We start from the raw sequence: 21541 nt of genomic DNA on the forward strand, positions 1-21541 counted from the left end.
CTAGATACAGATGATCACTGACAGGTGTGAGTGTGGGTGGTTAAGGTGAATAGATACAGGTGATCACTGTATCTGTACTTAGATTTATGGCTAGTATGCTTAATGCTATAAAATAAAGTGAACATGAAAATGTGTTTGTCAGTTAAAGTAAATTGTTGTGGATACATATCAGAGCGTTCATCTTCAGATTATTGTACCCAATCGAGTTAATTAACTCTTTACCACTGAATGTCATACAAAATAAAGAAAGCAAAGAATAAAATACTTCATTTTGTTTTTATTTGTTTATTTTTTTTCCAGACAGACACATCGATTTCTGGACCACAGTAGAGGATGGAAACCTTTCACAAACATCTTTTTATTAATATTATTTGAAAATACAAATATAAAATTATACTTTCCACATCTGAGATGTGAGAGACCCCCATCCATTTGAGTTTTATTTTTTATTTCATTTATTTTACAACAGGGCTTGAGCAAAGCCGTACAAGAAGAAGACCTGAAAGATGCTTTCAGACATCAGTCAGTCAGTTCTGTCAGTCTCTTGCAGTAAAAAGTCATTAAACGTTAAAAAAATGGGCAAGTGGTAGGAATGGGCAAGGCAGAATGGGGAAGTATAGAATGACAACAAACAACAAAACCCCAGCGCCTAGCAACAACCTCTCCCTCGAGCGGGATGCGAAAGGCTAACGGAAGGACAGTAGCTATGGTGAGCTCTATTGCACCGTCGCTTTTCGACCGTCCAGGTGTGTAACTGTCTCTAAGCAACGGCTACAGCCAAAGGACTCGTCCATTTGTACAGTTAAGACTACCCAGTAGGAAGCCCACGCACTGGTTAACAGTCATAAATATGTATTATTATTATTATTATTATTGTAGTTTTAATTTTGCGTTTTATGAATCATCGCTGGACATCATCACTGTTTCACCTCCTACAGCACAATAATGAAGGTGAAATGTTGGGAGCATGAGGGACATAAGCAGTGTGGGACACTACTGTTTGAGCCAGACAGGAAGTATGCCATGACAGTAGTGGGAAGGGTTCACTACTAGCGAGTAGTCAAAAATATTAACACAAAGAGGTACCAGTGCATACATCCAATAAAACATGCATGTATGCCTGTTTAATGCATGACTGAAAGGCGATGAAGGGTTGGCCATTACCTAGCACTTGCCTAAATATTCAAGTTTAAATGGATACGGTAGTACACTCCAAACACCGTCCAGGTCAATTTTTTTCATCCTTTTAGATTTTTTTTTTCTAAACCAACAATTATCCAATGAAATGACTAATCTAGTAAGATGTGTAACATTCATCAGCTGTTATTTGCTGTCAATGGAAAATAAAAGGACGTAAACTGAGCCATGCTACCTTAAAGTCCAAGCTACGGGATCAAAAGTTACAAAAAAGCGAAACAATTTAACAAAGTAACTAAAAATAGAGATGGTGTGACTATTTTCGTGGATCACCAGTCTTTAGTTTAATCAAAACTTTATCCATTACGGAAAGTTTTCAACAAATATTAAAAGCAACCAGTGTTCTCTCTGTTTGTCTGCCTTGCAAAATGTCTTTCAGCCCAATAATAATAAATATTTAAGTGATTATAGTTATATTTCTTAAGAGAGTCAAAGGAGAGCTGTAACTTAAAGAAAAATAGAGGGACAAGATCCATACCGTGCATCAGGTTTAGTTCTAAACCCAGTGTTTTAGAACTCAAACAGCACTGTAAGCCACCCAGACAGTAGTTACTCATAGATAAGCCTTCTATACTATACATACTCGCTTCTGAAAGGAGCTTTCTTTCTATCAACTTCCTGTTGTTCACACAGCAGTTTAAGCTACTCTAAACTCTAGACCCACCCTCTGAATGCTTTTCTTCTATCCCACATTTCTGAGAGCATGTCACCTTCACCTTCAGTGTGTATGCACACTACAAGGCAAAGTAAACAAGTCTCTCTTTTGATTAAAATAAAGCACTGGTGTCCTTGGTCGAGAGTACAAAAATAATTCCCAATGTCTCCGATTTAGGTGTTTATGACCAAAAGAAAAAAAAAAAACGGATTCTGTAAAAGGCAGACGCGTTTAAAAAACAGAGTGGTATCCAAAAATAGCAGAGCCAGTGGCACCCAGGATATTTTCAAAGTGTACAAACATCAAAACATAGAACAAGTTTTATTAGTAATATCATAATAATAATTATTGTAATTATCATTATTAGTCTGTGCGAACCTTCTAAAAAAATATGATTTTCTTTGACATAAAATCTTCTTAATTATAGCTTGTGTCCCTCTTAGAAAATAATTCAAAATAAAAGTCGTGCATTAGCTTTTAAGGTAGTATGGCACACCCCCTTTCAAAAACATTCAAGGTGTGGGGATCCAAAGAATGCCTATTTTAAAATTCTGTCTTACAGCATTTTTATAATTCTCATGTGTAAGCTTTGGTTAGTTGAAACCATGTGAAAACCGCAAACACAACAAAGAAAGAAAAAGAAAAAAACAACAACGCTACAGCAAAGTTGCTATAAAATGAACTGGTTGCAATTTTGTGTGAAGCACTGATAATATGAAAAAGTTCTATCCTTACTGGTCCTAAATCTGCTACGAACTACGAGTTTATTCTAAATACATAACATCTACGACTACTTACAAAGACTAGAGGAAGGTGTGAGAAGATACATGGAGAGAACATCAAAGAAGATCGACATCTACACGGGTTCTCAAAAACAGCACTCTGTTACGAGGTCTTCTTTTGCACAAGAATGAAATACAATGATGAACCAAAGATTGTATATGGTGACAGGGAATGGCAAGAGAGGAACTGATAGATCCACCGTACATTAGAATAATATCGCTATTATAATTATTAATATAATTATTAACAACCACAAAAATGTCAATAAAACCCTGTTGCAAAATTGAAATCAGCAATCAGGAGCATTTTTTTCTTTTTTTTCAGTTTTGTATTTCATTTGCTTCTTCTGTTTACATGTGAACTTTACAATAGTTTTCTTCCATTTTTTTTTCTCAGGTTAAATTGTTGTCTCCATATTATTTAAAAAGCATCCAGCATCTCGCTTTACCTGGTTGTTTTGAACATCAGAGTCAATAAAATAAAATAAACAAAACATAGATTAAAATAAAACAATACATTTGCAGCAGGAAAAAAGACAAATGTACATCAGAATATACAATAAACCCATTATCATATATGACAATCTGCACTCTAAACATCCCCCTATGATGCTCTTTATTTGAGCTAAACCAGTCCTGTTCAAATTTCCCACAGCAGCGATGATTACTGCTATGACCAATCTCCTTCCGTCTACCTGGGTGAAACTCTGACACCAGACCCATATCACAAAGGCTGCCTATATCCCCTCTCTAAAATCAAGACATTAGGTTATAAATTGGTATTCATTGCTTCGTTTTGACATTCATGTTACAACAGTTCTTCATACTTGACTAATTTTAAGGACCAACATCACCAACATTTAACATGTGCAAACAAAGGAAAATGGTTCAAATCTTTCATACCGGTCACAGTGCAATGATTTTATTTCCTTGAACTCCATCAGTATTTTTGTTATTTTAACTCTCTCATCAACTACTGAAAATAAATTAAATCAGTTACGTTTTTCCCCAGGTGAGAGTCACGGGGGCTGAGGTATGATATAAAAACGTTTGCCTTCGTATTTCTTTCAACAGAGAACCGAGCAAAAGAATAAGCCGTCCTCATTGGCTCTGCTACATAATAGTTCAGAACCTGTGTTCTGAAGGAGAGCCGAACCATCTGGAGCAGACAAACGACAACAAACAACAACAACATCAACAAATAACATAGTAAGTCTTTTTTTCCCCCTCCAGAGTATAAAAGTGTCAGGATGCGAAGGTCATTGTAAAATCTCTGGACAGAATGCAGTTATTTTCTTTAACACTAAATACAGTGTGCTTTGGATTTTGTCATTATTCTCTTAAAAATGATACTGATCCCTCGTATGTCAGTTGTGATGTTATACGCCTCCATATTTGCTTTGTTTTTTTTTGTTTTGTTTTTGTTTTGTTTCCTTAAGCAATGACCTGTTCTCACCATTTGGAAATATGCTGGTATGACACTTGTGATGCTGTTCATCTCGGTTTTATTTACAGAGCAAGACATCAGTACTCTGATATATCATATACTGTATATTACCACAGGGGTATCTGCTGTTTTTCACTAACAACCGACTGATGATCTGTTTTGAGCTGTATTTTTTTGTTTATATACACCCTGGGGACACTTTGTTGAGACACTGTCAGAAAAAATATGTCTTTTTTCATTCTTAGTTGGTTATATGCAGAGACTGGTATAATATGTACATTTTCTTAAATCTCAATTCACAATGTATTTATATGAAAAATGTTATAGTATACATTTTTGTTTCTAAACGACAAAAAACAACACTTATAAAAAAAGGACCATAAAAATATTGGAGTCCTCTTTGTATTGCCCAAAAATAGGTAATTATGGTCAAATAATGATACATCACAATAATTAAAAACAGATACTAAGATTTATATTTTTACCCTCGCAATTTCCACTTGAAATTAAATGTGTCTTCTTCCCCAACATGTTCAGTCTTTTCACTTGTTTTACATGTGAGCAAAAATGACTCGTTAAGAACTCTCCAAGAATTGTACCAAAGGCAATAGACTCTAATCCTGTTAACGATGAAGGCTGGAAGTGGGGTTCAAAGAAAGAACATCGAAAGCAAAACAAAACAAATCTGACATAAAATTCACAAGTAAAATTCAAAGTACTAGGATAAAAGAAAAGAAATGCCGTTAAACAAATATATCAGAATATAGGAGTTTGGATTTATGGTACAGCAGTTTTTTTTTTTTTTTTTTTTTTTTTCGTGAGATGATCTTGATTTATATTTGAAAAAAAACAACAACAACAACAACACTCTTTTGTTCTTCGTATATATGGTGCCATCTCCTTGCCTCTTCCACCAGTGGGCTGCTGTGGTGCTTGAAGTCGATTGACATCAACTGTACACTGAACCAATTACAAGCTCCGTCCTCCCTGGGCCTCCCAGCATCCTCTGCTGTGTCAAAACAAACAGGAAATACCGTTAAATGACATGATGTGTGTTGACACTTTCCAAACATCAGCACATACAGGTTCCTGTCAGAATACTTTTACTTTTACAACTTTTATTTTCTTCAAAGGGGCGACAGCATTTACCTTACATTCTTCTACGTTTTTTTTTCATACTATTAATGATGGATATTCAGAATTCTTTTTGTGATATTCGGTAACATTTAGGAGCCTATTAATACAGGATTCGCAGTCTCATGGGCTTTGGTCATGGAAGCAGATCGGGGAAGCACACACAAAACAACCACTTTAGACCTAACCAACAAGGACCATGGTCTAGCTATAACTCATTTGGTGTGTGTGTGTGTGTGTGTGTGTGTGTGTGTGTGTGTGTGTGTATGTGTGTGTATATGTGGGGGGGTTAATTTGAGTTTTAAAATGGTCATCTTTTGACAGCATAGCCGTCTCTATGTTTAATGTGATGAGCTGAAGGACAAAACTATAAAAAGGTGCTTTGAATGACACATGGGTTTCTTCTGAAATCTTGTTACGGTACACTTCACCAGCACAAACACCTCTCTCAAGCTGCACCACACAAACACCTCTCTCAAGCTGCACACACACCTCTCTCAAGCTGCACAAACACCTCTCTCAAGCTGCACAAACACCTCTCTCAAGCTGCACAAACACCTCTCTCAAGCTGCACAAACACCTCTCTCAAGCTGCACAAACACCTCTCTCAAGCTGCACCACACAAACACCTCTCTCAAGCTGCACAAACACCTCTCTCAAGCTGCACACACACCTCTCTCAAGCTGCACAAACACCTCTCTCAAGCTGCACACACACCTCTCTCAAGCTGCACAAACACCTCTCTCAAGCTGCACAAACACCTCTCTCAAGCTGCACAAACACCTCTCTCAAACTGCACCAGCGCAAACACCTCTCTCAAACTGCACCACACAAACACCTCTCTCAAGCTGCACCACACAAACACCTCTCTCAAGTCCGCCGCTTCCACTTGAACTAATGTGACATCCTATCCACACCAGATCAGTAACAGATGTACTGTAGGTATTATCAGGTCTACAAGCAATGCTCTACAACAGCACGCATATTCTCTCTAAAAACACAAAGACCAAAATACTTAAGCGTGTCACACTGTCACATAGAGACTCTTATCCTATCAAACATTTCAGTACTTGATGTTTTGAATAATAGCTTTTCTCAAACTCACAGAAGGTCAGCAGAGGTTGGATAAAATAAGATCATGTCAGTCAAATTATCTCACATTAGCCAAAACAGTGTGAAGCCATGCACTGAAAAGTCTAAGAGATACTTTCTAAATCAGTGGCTTCATCTTTAAAGCGGAGTTGACAAGACAAAATTACTCTAAAAACCTTTGAAAGCTTTTGCTTGTCTTCAAATAAATCTCTTCATTGATGCAATTTCCATCCACATCTACAGTCATATTTGGAACATATCATTACGACGAGATTAATAAGAGAAATGTCATACATACAGCAGGCGTAGGTACATCAAGTATGTAATCGTTAAGTAAAGAATAATTGTAAAGCTTGTATTTTTCTGAATTAATTAATTCTGTAAAGGTGGGGCTTCGGTGCTACATGTATTTAAGTATGGTGCAGGTCCAACCCGCGACGACAAACATCAGAAACACTGGAGGCCTAGAGTGAACAGACAGAGAGATTAAAGATCAAATGCAAGAAGAACCATCATACCTCCGATGAGATGGCCACCAACCATCTGCTCGGGTTCAGTGGTATCCGTTTGTGAAAGCGGTCGCAATCAGCGGGCCCTGAAAGTGTCGACAGTGACAGTCAGTACACATTATACACACACACACAAAGAAAATTGATTGTATTTATTTGATTTGATTCACTGGTTGGTCCATCTGCGTGAATGGGTAAATGGTTTAGCCTTTGAGAAATGCTCAGGGTGGTAAAATAAACCATAATAATGATAATAAAAACACAGAGGCTTTTGTGAGGGCACCCATTTTTAGTTTTGTAGCCTGGAATTTAAAACAGAAACGTGTGGTGAAGTTAGTCTTCATCTCCATGTGATGCTCCTCTGTGCACAAGCAGTGCGTTCTCATTCAGAGGTAAGACAGGAAGATCTCCAGAAGAGCTTCCTTCCTGTTCTTCAGGACTGACGTGTGAACAGTTTCTCCGCTGCTTGTATACGTATATAGCCGTTTGTCTCATGCTTGACTTTGCTATCAGCATACACCAAATTCACCCTTATGTTTCCCAAGCCAAGGTCACTTCACTAGCACAGCCATCACCACTGACCTCTGATAATCATTGACAGTCATTGCATTTCTGCAGTGGGCTGGCATTTGTCTACCTTTTTTTGTCTGAGAAGTGAACAACCCACACACACACACAATTTTTGGGGGTGGGGCGTGTGGAAAGTCGTCAGACAGCTCCACTTATCAGTCGTGTCATCATCCCATTGTGGCAGTGACAGGACGGATCAATTCCGCCAGACGCCTGATCGCAATCTCCCGATAAAAATAAGACGCAACAATGCTTGAGCAGAGGAGGCGCAGTCCTACACATATCACAAGGAGGCTGTGGGGAGTGAGGAAGAATCGCGGAGCTAAAGTTTAAAATAGCACACGAGGGAGAAAGAAAGGAGGCCTGTATAAATGCCACAGATAACCATTATTTACTGCAGCATCCAGTTACAGTTTTTAGGCTGCGCAGGAAATAGAGCACAGCACAAAGGGCTATATATGTGTGTGTGTGTGTGTGTGTGTGTGTGTGCGTGTGCGTGTGCGTGTGCGTGTGCGTGTGTGTGTGTGTGGGGGCTATGTATAGGCACCCGTGCCACACAGCACAGGACTCATGGTCAGGCAGCAATAATGACTCCACACACTACTGTCAAATATACAATAGATGAGCATATGTTTAACCCACCTCTGCACTTTGAACTGAAGCCGTTATTACACCCATTCACTTCTTTCTGTATGTGTGTGTGTGTGTGTGTGTGTGTGTGTGTGTGTGTGTGTGTGTGTGTGTGTGTGTGTGTTGGGCTGGCAACAGATTTGCACGCAAATGGTGGGCACAGGAAGCTGACGCCGCCCAATGGGTTGTGACATGTCAGGTTCCAGTGCGTGGCATTTTTGGCGCAGCGTGGCACAGGAAATTAATGGAAAAGAGCATTTTAGTTCCGAGTCATTTCCTGCCTTAATGTGCTGCACAAAGACATCATATGCCTGAGTGGCGGGCTTCAGAGGAAGCCATCTTGCTGGATCACAGTGCTGCTCTGCTCTGCCACTGACTCATGGAGCCACTCGGAGGCGGATTAGGTCTCATTCAATTAGCACGCGGAAATCGTGTTATTAATTTTCAGCGCAAATCACAGATCCGAGAGCTGTTTTTTCCGCAGGGTAAATAAAATATGAGCGCTGCTCATGAGGTGTGCTTTGAAAAAAATACAACCCCTTGTCTGAATATATTCGCTTTAAGTCTATGATTTGTGTGCCAAAAATGAATGTACGTAAGTGGCAGAGATACAGATATACAATATCAAATGTTTAAACCACTAGTGTGCCACCTGTTTTGCATTGGATATCTGTATTTGACTGATGCACTGAAGGAAACGATTTAAACAGGTGTTAATTCAGAGAATGCCGAACAGCCTTGAGTACTATACTGTCATGAATTTTAAGTTCTAAAACTCAATACTCTAAGCTAGCGTTGTAGTCTGAGATCAAATTAAAGGAAACATTTGTATCATGAATTAAAAGATTCATGTAATGGATATTAATACATTTTTGCTATGTTTGGCAGCTAAGTGTATGAAAGTCCTATAAACTGTGAAAAGATGAATAAGTGTCTCTCTCCACTGTGGGTTTCAGGCTGACATTTCATTAGACTCTGAGACTTGTGATGTGAGGCAATTACATTTTTTGTCCTGACACCTCTGACATCCAAAGACAACAAATGTGCACTGCCAGCAGATTGAAAAAAAGCTCATTAAACTCACTTCTGTTTGACAATCACAGAAAATGTGATGGCTCATTATAAGAACATCTAAGTATATCAATTTGGCTATTCTCTTAGGTCTTCTCTTGACTTATTCATTAATCGGTGGCTCTTACACTGCTGCATTTTCTCGTATTAAATCTTTATTTCCAGTCTTCAGTTGAGTGAAATGTTTCATTAAATCTTCAAACACAGAAGAGGCCTTACAGGCTTTCTTCACCGCTTCAACCAGACATCCTGTAAATGACTCCTGCCACTGGAGTACAATCTGTTAACGCGGCATCCGACTCACACTTTCCAAATAGTTTAATGTGATCGGAGAGTACACAGAACATTTCACGAAAAAAAGCCAATTTTAGTACATTCAGGCACAGTTTTGTTCTAATGTGTACACATATGATTACACATTACTAAGTCTATTCATTAGTATGTTATATCTTGTCACAACACGAGTCATGTCTGTATTAATGAGTAAAGATTGCTGAAAGAGTAACTAAGGCTCCTTAAAATCAATTATTATACGGCTCCTCAGAATGTTGCAGAAAGTTCCATTGATTTGAATGGGCCACCCCAATGTTCAGAGGTCTGATATTTCTTTATAATGACTGCAGCAAAAAAAAAATGATGACCACTGCCATTGGCAACGAGTTTTGTGCTTCTAATTAAAATCTTTCATGTCATTCCACAAGTACTCCATTCACTTAACGTAACAGATATTCAGTCTTGAAGTAATCCTAAACTGTAAAGTTTTATTAGCGTGAAGAACTATTTTCTCTAAGTGGAAGCCATGAAACAGCAATAAAATCATTAAAAAAAGAGATATTTTGGAGGAATGTCTTTTATCGTTTTGGCAAGAAACCATATAATAAGCAGGATAATGTATAGTCCGCCGCTCAGTATTGGAAAATAAATCTGCTGCAGGTTGGGGTAATGTTAATCCTGTCGGGATTTGTTCTCCTATACTGACCACTGGACTATACATTATCCCTTACGTATATTTTGGCACCGCTGTGGCACACTCACAGCGATAAGTAAGTATTGAGTACACAGTACCTGAGGATCCTTTAAATAAAGTGCAAGTAAGTTGTGTCATTTTACCTTAGACAGTTGTTGTTGATGCAAAACTACGTAGGGAATAGCGTTAGTACAGTTGAAGAGGGTTGGAAATGTTAACACCATTCCTAGGCAGCACGCTTTTTCTACATATCACAATGCAAATGCTACATAGAAAAAACACATCAGACACAACGCCTGGAAGGTAACAGTAGAGCTAGAACAGCTGAAGAAGATGGGAAGATATTAACACCATTCTTAGGCCGTCTTTTTTTTCACAGCACGATGTGACTCAACGTAATGTAAAGTAATAATAATGGAATGAAATGAGCTGAGTGTGTGTGTGTGGGGCAGGGAGACTCACAGCGATACTCACAGCGATACTGTGCCCAAAGCCGGAGCCAGGCTGGGGGCTGGCAGCGCTGATGTAGTTGCCCACGCCAGAGTCCTGGCTGGCAGCGTACAGGTCGGCCACGGGGCCCGGGCTGTTGGCGCCGGGGAACCCACCAGGGCGTTGAGGATTTGCGCCTGCCCAGGACGAGGAGGAAAGAGAAGAGAGAGAGGGAATGTCTCAGAACGAGCGTGAGCGGAACACACAGGTTAGCGGCCATGGAGACGGCTGAGAGAACAGCGACTAGCAGGCGGCGATAAGAAAGAGCCACCAGCAGAGATTAGAGTATGGATTTGGGGAAGGCGGCTTTGACACGGGGGAAAGCCAAAAATGTGGGATATAAATCTGTCACAGTAAAGTGCAGTTAAAGCAGAAGAACACCAAGGTCTTATGCCAAGGAATGAAATGATTTCATTCACTTTAAAATACTTTGCATTTATTGTAATATACTTTGCATTGAGTGTAATATGGCTAAGTGTTAACTGTGAATTATAATGTAATCCTTTAATTAAAATTAAAAAATACTACTTTGACATTCATTTAGACTTAGTCCCAGTTCCCTTGTGTCATCTTCTGTGTGGATTTAATAAACCTCACTTGAAAAGGCAGTCCAGAAAATATCACTAAAGAGCCATTTGTATAAAATTCTTAAATGCATACATTATGAGGGCAATAACTCCTCTACTATAATTACTTACATTTTGCACTAAATAAGAGTGCACATGAAAAGAATTGCTAGAGTTGTAGCATTTTGTGTTGCCATTTAACAGACTCTAGAGTTTGAGTGTAGAGACATGTTTTTGGAAAATGTTTTATAGAAGTAGGAAAACAGAAAAGACTGTCAAGGCTCCTCCAAGATCAGAGTGGGCAGGCTGGGCATGCGCTGTGTTGCTAAAACCACCATGCAAGATTTGACCAAAAAAAAAAAAAAAAAGCATGCAGGCAAAAATGTGTAATGTTTAGGTTGAACACCTGTGTGTAAAAAGACACGTATGGGTGTGTGTGTGTGCATGCTTTGTGTGTGTGGCTGTGTTTGTGCATGGTGTGTGTGCGGCTGTGTGTGTGTGTGTGTGTTTCTATTCTTTCACTTAATTTCACTTCTGATCGTTGATTTAAGACAGACGCCTACCAACACATCACCCACCAACAACTTCACACTTCATGCGGTGCCAACCATTAGACAAGTGTCCTGTGCACCCTACACACTAACCTCCTGGATAAAGTCTGGCAGAGAGGTCAACATATCATATGTAACTGCACTATGAGTCTGAACAATATTACATTGTATTTATAGAGCGCTTTTGTCATATGTAACTGCACTATGAACACTATCATAACACATTTTATTTATAGAGCACTTTTCAGGGTACTCAAAGATGCTTAAAGCATTGAGTGCTGCAGTGAACCCAGACATTCACTGAGAGTAAAAAGAACTAAGCAAGGTGATGAGGAGAAGAATCATAGAATCGTTTGGTCTCTATAGTAACATAACATGTTCATTGGTACAGAGTTATGTGGTCATGATGTGGCTCTGTTCAGCCTGTATGTCAGAGCACCACACCAGACTGATAGAGGGCTGTATCGAGGAGAGGTGATGCAGGTCACAGCTCTGTATGCAGTTGTCCGGTGAGTCACTTTTACCACTGAGGGTGAGTTACAGCAGGAGATATTTAGTACGCAGCGCTTGCTATTTCATCTAAAAACACAGCCATCTATTATACGAGGCCAACTGACCTGGAGTTCCCCCTCATCTCCGGAAGCGAGGTGATCACTGCAGACTCACTAACACACAGCAGCCGCCTCGCCTCGCACTGAACTGCTTTCCACGCGCTTATCTTCACATCCCAAACCTCTAATAGGACCTCTCATTAAACACTTCCAGGCACTCTCAGTTTTGAACAGTAATCCTCATTTGCTCATAATTGGTGGATTCAGTTTGAACCGACCGACTGGAGTCTTCCCTTCTCTCTGCGAGCAATAGGATTTATTTTTTTAACTCACACCCTCGGGCTATGCTGCCACCGCTATTAACTTTAATAGCCGAACATGAGTTGCACTTATTGGCTTTGACTGGTGGCTTAGCAGCGTCCATGCTAATTACACGAGCTGAGCTTTGATTACACAGCATGTTTTAGGACCCCAGTGACTCAGCTCTCCGAGTCCAAACTCCTCACATTGTGTTATAATTTATGCCCTCTTGTAAACACTTCCACTCTGACAGCGTGTTTTCACAGAGACTCACACAAAGGGAAGTTGCTGACACAACATGATGTTAGCATAAGCTGTAAATTCAGCAAGAAATATACATTTTATTATTCAGCCATTTTATTTATTTACTTATTGTCAAAGTTCAGAGAGAAGTCAAACTCTCTCTCACACCACACACACACACACACACACACACACACAATTCCTTGTGTCTCACTAAAATTCGGATAATGAGTCTTGATGACCTCTAAGGGACCCACAATGCAACAATTCTGTCCTCGTTACCACAGCAACCAAGCAGCACCACGCGGTTTAACGAAACACAATTAGCAATTTAATCCAATGTCATTGGTCCCTGCTTTTGTTCCAAACCATTACCGAACCACACCACAGACATCAATTTCAACAACCAAGGCTAATATGACATTAGTGCCAAAGAGCTCTGACAAATAACATCATGTATGTGATACTTACACCATGTAATTCCTTCACAAAGAGATCAGACACAAACTCCCTTCATGAGGGAGAAATCACAGCCAGGAATAAAAATCAAAATGTGAGGCAGCACTGTCTTCGGAAGTTTTGGCAAGAACTGGATCCGCATTTCTGGCTTTTTGCGAAGTGTTTGTCTCAGTTACGGAGGCACTGGATTACATTATGTGCAAATGAGATTCGTGGGGTTCAGGCAAAGCCTTCAGAACCAGCCCAGAGTGTCTCTATAAGCAGCCCCAACTCAGATGGAAGCAAACTCTCTGGAATAGACCCAGGCCATGAACGGACTCTGACCTGAACCGGGCCGGATCTGGCCCAACGTCATCCGTTATCTTAGTAGGAGCTGTTTGTGCCTATGCACCTGTGAGGGTGTAAGGGCTGTAAGGGCTGTAAGGAGGAGCAATCAGCACACACACACACACACACACACACACACACACACACACACACGCACACACACAAACAAACATAGATAGACAGACACACATAGACAGACATACACAGACACACACACACACACACACACACTGAGCAGGGACCGAGTCCAAACTAAGAGATGTGTGTAATCTTGGGTGTAAAGAAAAGAGGCTAGAGATGTCTTTCCTTGTTGGCTGCCAAGGCCACTGAGGCAGGACAGAGAAGGCCACGGGGAGTCCTCTGCTGAGACCCCAGAGCTGCACAACACCTGCCTTTGCCCATCGCATCGGGAAGACAACTGACAACTCTCTGGGCCTGAAGATGTATAGTGAAGTGGTTGGTTTATTTTGTATTTATTTATTTATTTTTTACAAATAGAAGAAGTAATAGCAACAGAAAACTGTATTAAGAACAACCAATCAGAGTGAAATGATGTAACCATGCACGTGGCGTCATAAAACCGCTCCCAATGTACTTATCAGTCACAATATGTCACGTGAGAAACCGACCAACCAAAAGGAAATAAAGCTGCATGGTCCATGAAAGACATTTGAAGCAGGAAGTCCATGCAGAAAACAAACATGTTGGTGACACATAAACCCCCATATGAACTGCCAGTTCATTGTATACACACCTATCTACACAGTAACACATTGTACACACCGCATGTACGCAAACCGATCATGCTTGAAGACACTTGAGTCTCTTTGTACTGGACTCTCCAGATAATAACAATGAGCATGCTAGCAAGCAGGCTTTCAGCTTTAACTCCAAAAGTGTTATTATCTCTGGTACGTTAGTCTCAGTGTTCGTCAGCATTGCGACAGCATTGTATGGAGTATGTATGATCCAAGACAAATGAGAAACAGTCCTTCCATCTCATGTTTAAACTTACGGTACATATGCATGCAAAGAATACAAAATGTCATTCTTCAGGTGCCAATGTGCAACAAAACAGACAAACTCCCCCTCAAAAAAAAAAAATTCATGCAATGCATATCTGGCCACTTCCTTAGATGTACACATACTGTCATAAACAGCTATTGCATTCTCGACCTTCCGTGCCATCTGATATGACCCACATACATTATATGCATATACGTATATGTATATATATACATGTATATACATACATATAACTCATATAACTTATGTCATCCTTTGGTCCCCCAGACCTAAGGAGGAGGAGGAGTAGGAGGGGAGGAGGAGGAGGAGGAGATAAAGGAAGGTGGCGCTCCATACAAACCTGGGCTCTTAAACTGCTCCGGGCTGGGCAGGTGCTGGAGAGGGGAGGTGCAGGCCGAGGCGGAGTGCTCGCTCTGCAGCATCTGTGCAGCGGCCTGCGGCCCCAGGGAGCCGTAGTCTGCAAAGGAGCAGGGGCCCGCGCGCTGCTCCCCGCCCGCCGCCGCCGCCGCCGAGTAAAAGCCATAATCAGGGAAGCCTGGGAGATATGGAAGTATAAGGGGGGGGGGGGGGGGGGGGTTGGGTAGTGTTGGTGGCAGGGGAGGGGAGGGGGGGGGGACTCCATCATTTTGATGTCATGGTGCATAGTGATGTTGTGAGAGAGTTTGAGGCGCGCCATGTGTGTGTGTGTGTGTGTGTGTGTGTGTGTATGTGTGTGGTGGAGTACTGCTGTTGACAGTATGGTTTGTGGATTTACTTTCTGCCAGAACCCAGCCAGGATCCAGCCTCCATCGTACCGCCCACACCCAACCCCAAAGAGTACAGTAACACAACATCCCAACATGCCCCTATCAGTACATAAGGCTGTAATAGGACCGAAACTCTCCACCACTCAGTGGTCATACATTGAATTGAATTGAATTGAATTGAATTGAATTGAATTGAATTGAATTGAATTGAATTGAATTGAATTGAATTGAACTGAATTGAATTGAACTGAACTGAATTGAATTGAATTGATGTGGTCCACAGTCAGCTGTTCATTGGGTGATGGTGTTTTTCATAATAGACATCATCAGTTGCCTATCTGAGGCCTGGCAAGTGCATGTGCTTCCTACACAAAGACGGCAGCCATCTGCTATAAAAGAGCGCTTTAGAAAGAGAAGTGATTTTCTGTGGACATCAGGAAAATGAGGGGTGTGTGTGTGTGTGTGTGTGTGATTGGGTGGGCTTAATGGGTCTTTTAATGGCTCAGAATTGCAAAATAAGATGCATAGCCTGATGACCTGGACTCTTTACACTAAAAGGAAATATTCCCAAAAAATCAATATTCATTTTCAAACCACTTCATATTAACTGGCATTCCTTCAAAGGGGACCTGGCTCTTTGCCTCGCTCTGTCTCCCGCGCACGCCTCAACAATGACAGGTTCACGCTCATTGACTCAGGCCATTACTGAGAAGTAGCAAGCCGACAACACACTTGCCTCTTCAGCTTAGACCCCCCCTAAACACACACCCCTCATTTACACAGATGGTAGATTATCAACGCCTCAGAAGACACCATTGAGCGCTCCGGCATGCTGACATTTACGGCTGGTCCCCGTAATCTGAGGTGTGCGCCACATACGAGGAGTGGGGCTATTAAAAGCCACTGTTGCCGCTCATACCCCTCCTCAGAAACAGGAGCTAATCCTCCGCAGAAAAGCTGAGAGCGGTGGGGAAACAAACTAAAAAAGCCTTTCATCCCCGGCCTCCCCTGCTGCCTGTTTATTTGTTATTTGGAGGCTAAAACAGAAAGAAAGAAAGAAAGAGAGAGAAAGAAAGAGAAAAAGAAAGAGAGAGCAGCATCACGTACTGCCTATCTGACGCTGATTCCACCGTCAGCGGCTGCCAAACGCAATCCAAACACGAAGGAAAAGACCCTTGCTCGACGCTTATAACGTCACGCCCAGAACCCCGTCGCCCGCGGGCATCACGCCCGCTTGTCAAATGACCAACTCTTGAGAGATGGCGAGGTGCCCGCCATGTCTGCTTACAGTAGCGCACGGCCCTGACAGATGAATGAAAGCCCACGTGGCAGTTCTCCCTTTACGCCAGGAGGGGGTCTCCTCTCTGGGTGAGCCGTCCGCCCCTCTCTTTTCACGTCACTGTTGACTGAAGAGTTAGAGAGCAAATATGTGCAGACAGTAAGCTCAACGTAACCCACTGCTGTTGTTGAAGTAAACAAACCAGAAAGACTGAAGACGAAGTTCCTACTTTTAGATCATCATTTTTTCCTTCTCAGATAAACCTTGCAACAGGAGGCAAAACAACAACATAAAATATATAATAAATAGGGACAGATATTATACGGCATGTTTTGGCAGAATGGTATTTCAGATACCTTCAGTTAGAATGATTCATATGATAATGAAATGTTGTGGTGTGTCTTCTTTTGTTGCAATGTGTGTGTGTGTGTGTATGTGTATGTGTGTGTGTGTGTGTGTGTGTGTGTGTGTGTGTGTGTGAGAGAGAGAGAGAGAATGCGTAGTTTAGAGAGAAACACACCACATCACACCACACCACAGTACGCTAGTGAGTCATCTTTGTCAGGACTATGATCTCTTCAGAAGGCTTCAGCAGCCAGCTACACAGCACTGCCTGAGGTGAGGCCAGATCAGCCGGGTCAGGACTGCACCTGGACTAGGGATGCTTTCACATACACACCCCCACACCCACACCACACCACCAGAGCCCTCCTAACCCCCTGCTCTCTCTCTCACACACACACACACACACACGGTCACTCTCACACGCAGCTGCCAGAGGCACTGGCACCAGATTCCAGCCCAACTGCTCCAGCAGCAGCTGCACACGCTCACGGCAGCCATTACAGCCACATCAGCTCCAGCACACACACACACACACACACACACACACACACACACACACACACACACACACACACACACACACACACACACACACACAGCCATCAGAGGCTCCAGAGCCAAACCCTACAGCCGGGAAGATGAGAGCTACTCCACTGATGGCCTCAAATGAGACGCCATTTCCCAAAGAGCCTGCATGTCTCTCCCCTCCCCTCTCCTCTCCTCTCCACTCCATCCCAGCCGCTCCCCTCCTCTCCTCTCCTCTCCTCTCTTCTCCCCTTGTCTCCACTCCTCCTCTCCTCTCCTCTCCTCTCCCTCCTCTCCTCTCCTCTTCCCTCCTCTTCTCTCCTCCTCTCCTCTCCTTTCCTCTTCCCTCGTCTCGTCTCCGCTCCTCTCCTCACGTCTCCTCTCGTCTCCAATCCACTTCTCTTCTCTCCCCTTGTCTCCTCTCCTCACTTCTCATCTCCTCTCTCCCCTCCTCTGTCCATCCAAACAGACAGACAGACAGACGCAGACAGGACTGAGAGAAGTTCAGAGAGAGGCTGTTACGGGCGTTTGTGCTGGGGGGGGCGGATGCCACTTTTGTCTTCACCTCTCAGTCACAACACAAGACAAGACAAAACAAAACAAGACAAGACGACACTCAGAGCACCCGCTAAGTCAGAAGGCCCATCTCAACCCCGCCCCCAGAAACAGAAAGAAAATAGAAAAAATGAAAAACAAAGGTCGGGAGAACTAAAATGGCCTCTGATGTTTAACCCATCTTTGACGCAAGCGCTAATAGCCAGCTGTCCTTGAGTTTGGGAGTGTGTGTGTGTGTGTGTGTGTGTGTGTGTGTGTGTGTGTGGGAGTCGGAGTGTGTGTGTGTGTGTGTGTGTGTATGTGTGTGTGTGGCTCCTCACGGCCCTCGCTAATTACACCAGCTTCCTGTGCTTCCTCTTCTTCTCCTAATTAGATCTTTAACAACAAACAAGCGCTGACCTTTACTGAGGCTTTGCCACTATCTCCCCCCATTAGTCAAATGGCTGAGCAGGGGGAGGGGGAGAGACCTCAGTGCCCCCCCCCCCCCCCCCCCCCCACCCCCCGTCTCTCGCCTCACCAAGAGAGTTCGGAATGCCAGCGAGTGCCACCTTACGCCACTGCCGGCTTCCTGTCACAATCTGCATAATTCCGCCAATTCCAGGGATAGTGGGAATGACAGGACACAAAGATGACATCCTCAGACACACACACACACACACACACACACACACACACACACACACACACACACCATAACAAATACACATGATGGCTTTGTTTGCGCTGACACGGACAATTAGCCCTCAGCTGTGAGTAACACACTGCTGAGAAGGCCTGATCTAATAAAGACAGCCAAAATGACTTTTATTGTTCAGGTAGATTGCCCATAATGATGGTGCCATTAGTGGAAAAGGATATGACTAAAATGGGGCTGGAAAGAGCTCTCCTCTCCTCTCCTCTCCTCTCCTCCGCGGATGGCAGACTGTGAAGAAGCCATCTGGGGAAGGGTCCAATAGCTTGATTATCATCCACCAACTCATTTCCTTTTATTTCCTCCTTTTTTCATTGCATACAAAATGCTTTACCCTCAAAGATGAGAAACAGCCTTCCCATCAAAGTTACACAAATAATGGCTTCACTTCCTCCACAACAACACGTCTTTATTCCTGATTTGTGTATCTGTTGTGAGAGTTTATCAGTCAACAGTTTTTTCTCCTTTTCTCCTCCTTAGTGAAGAGCTAGAGAAGGAGCTGTGTGAAACGCCATCACACCACTTGAAGCCTATCTGGTGCTGTTTGTTCTAGAAAGATCTGAAGGATTTTTATTAAAGTGATACTCACAAAGGCCTCTGCAGGTAGAAATTGTCAAAACTGCTAAATAAAATAATCTTTTGATTTGTATTATGCTATCTGAAATAAAGCTTGTCATTTAGCTATTTTGTTTCTAAAACAAACAAGAAATGTTATAAAAGCAAGTTGTTTTCTGCAGTGATTACAATGTCTGTTAGAAAATGATGTCAAAATTATGATTGACATAATGCTACATAAACCTGTCCTAGGCAACTTTTGTTTACATGGCTTAATCAAACCTTGATGTTTGGTAAACATAGCTGCAAAAACTAAAACCAGTGGGTCTAAGAGAAAACTTACGAACAAGCAATCGTCATCACTGTGTTACTTTTGAACATAACTGAACACCTGGGCCAGACCAGAGACGGCATGACTCTTGGCCCTGAGAGGAATGGTATCGTAGGGGCCAGTCTCACCGCACTGGAAATATAACCCCCTTCAGCTCCAAAACAAAAGGGCCAATTCTTTGGAATGTCTTTCCCTTTTTCGTCTCCCCGATGCTGTAATTGGATGTAATTACTCATCTACAAAACAAATGAGGAGGTCGGTGTTGCCGTGGCGACCGGATCAGGAGGCTCGGCAGTGCGAAACGCTCGACGAGCTTCATTTCTGCCCATAATTACCCCTCTCCCCCCTCTGGTTCCACCCACTGCTCAGAGTGTGTGTGTGTGTGTGTGTGTGTGTGTGTGTGTGTGTGTGTGTAGGTAGATGTAGCATATATGTTTCATTGTGTGTGTGTGTGTGTGTGTGTGAAGGACTAATGGGGTGGTAGTGGGGTGGAGAGTGGTCAGCCTGGAGTTCAGAACTCAGTGATCGGTGACTGAGTGAGACTTTTCGTTTCTCTCCCCTCACTCTCTCCCTCCTCTTTCGCTCTCTCTCCTCTGTTTCTTTCCTCACTCACTTCTCTCTCTTTCTTTATGTCCTTCTGTGTCTCTCTCTCTTCTCTCCACATGTTGCCATGACGAGGGGGCCTCTCTTCTCTCGGTGTGGATAAATGCTCTTCTCACTTCTCCACTTTACCAGATGACTGACTCTGAGGAGGACTACTGAACCACGGCCTCTCTCTCCTCTGAAGGTGACGGAAAAAAAAAAAAAAAAAAAAACAGACACCGAAGAAGAGAGGAGAGGAGAAGGGAGAGGAGGAGAGGAGAGCAGAGGAGAGAGGAAAGGAGAGGAGAAGGGAGATGAGAAGGGAGAGGAGGAGAGGAGAGGAGAGGAGAATCTTTTGTACTTCATCCTCTGCGTTAGACAAAGAAAGCCCAAGAGTGCAGTGGTGTTCTTAGACTTCAAGTCTGTGATTAGCCTGACACTGAGGCAGAGTGTGCAAACACAGATTCTGGCCCGCACACACACACACACACACACACACACACACACACACACACACGCACACAAATACACCACCCCACATAAACACATACAAACCCATATAGAATATATACTTCCATAAACACATTCACACTCTTAAACGTATACCCTTCCATACAGACACAAACACACACACACACACACACACACACACACACACACACACACACACACACACACACACACACACACACACACACACACACACACACACACACACACACATCCTGTCTCCTCATGCCCTCGTGTGTGTCAGGCATCAGAGCATCGCTCTGCTCTGGGTTTCAATCCGCCTGTCACATGCCTTCCCAAATTAGCTCTGAATTCCACAATAGTGCTAATTAGCCTCTCCATTTCCACCTATGTCACTTTACAACAAGGCAGAAACACAGGGCCGACGCAGCTTTTACTTCCCATTTCAAATAGGCCTTTCTGGCTGAATGGCTGACTAATTAACAGCACTAGAGTTCCCTTTTTCACAGAGTGCCGACATTTCATAAATAATACATGTTTAATGTCTTGTCATTTTGCGCTCAGAGAAGCCTGGCTAATGAATTTTAACAGATAATTTATTCCTGCGATTGTTAACCCCCGCGCGGGTCCCTCTCTGCTTCTCCACATCGCCCGGCCTCGCCAACTCCGTACGACAGCAGAGTCTGAGGCGCAGCACTGTGCAGGGTGCATTCATGATTTCACGGAGCTCTTCAGGACTGAGGGCAACAGGCTGGTTACAACACACACACACACACACACACACACACACACACACACACACACACACACACACACACACACACACACACTACATCATGGCAAAGAGACGTGGAGAAGCTACAGAGGCTTAAAAAAATTATTTAAACAAAATAAA

At 42.6% G+C, this 21541-nt stretch overlaps 1 protein-coding gene across 7 annotated transcripts in view; it reads right to left on the reverse strand.

Moving 5' to 3' along the window:
- Window positions 1-262: 262 nt before the first annotated feature.
- The window catches only part of LOC105890435 (RNA-binding protein Musashi homolog 2), a 261675-nt gene continuing 240396 nt past the window's right edge, over window positions 263-21541 (reverse strand). For 3 of the 7 annotated variants that reach the window (XM_031572253.2, XM_031572258.2, XM_031572256.2), the window contains 4 exons: window positions 14907-15101; window positions 10517-10680; window positions 6826-6902; window positions 263-5090 (listed from right to left, as the gene is read on the reverse strand). In XM_031572253.2, coding sequence (XP_031428113.1) covers window positions 6861-6902; window positions 10517-10680; window positions 14907-15101 — 401 coding nt within the window. In that variant the 3' untranslated portion in view covers window positions 263-5090; window positions 6826-6860. The remainder of the gene's footprint in view (window positions 5091-6825; window positions 6903-10516; window positions 10681-14906; window positions 15102-21541) is intronic. The other 4 variants (XM_031572255.2, XM_031572257.2, XM_031572254.2 and 1 more) reach the window with 3 other exon arrangements.

The sequence above is a fragment of the Clupea harengus genome, chromosome 8, assembly GCF_900700415.2.
Source record: "Clupea harengus chromosome 8, Ch_v2.0.2, whole genome shotgun sequence".
NCBI lineage: Eukaryota > Metazoa > Chordata > Actinopteri > Clupeiformes > Clupeidae > Clupea > Clupea harengus.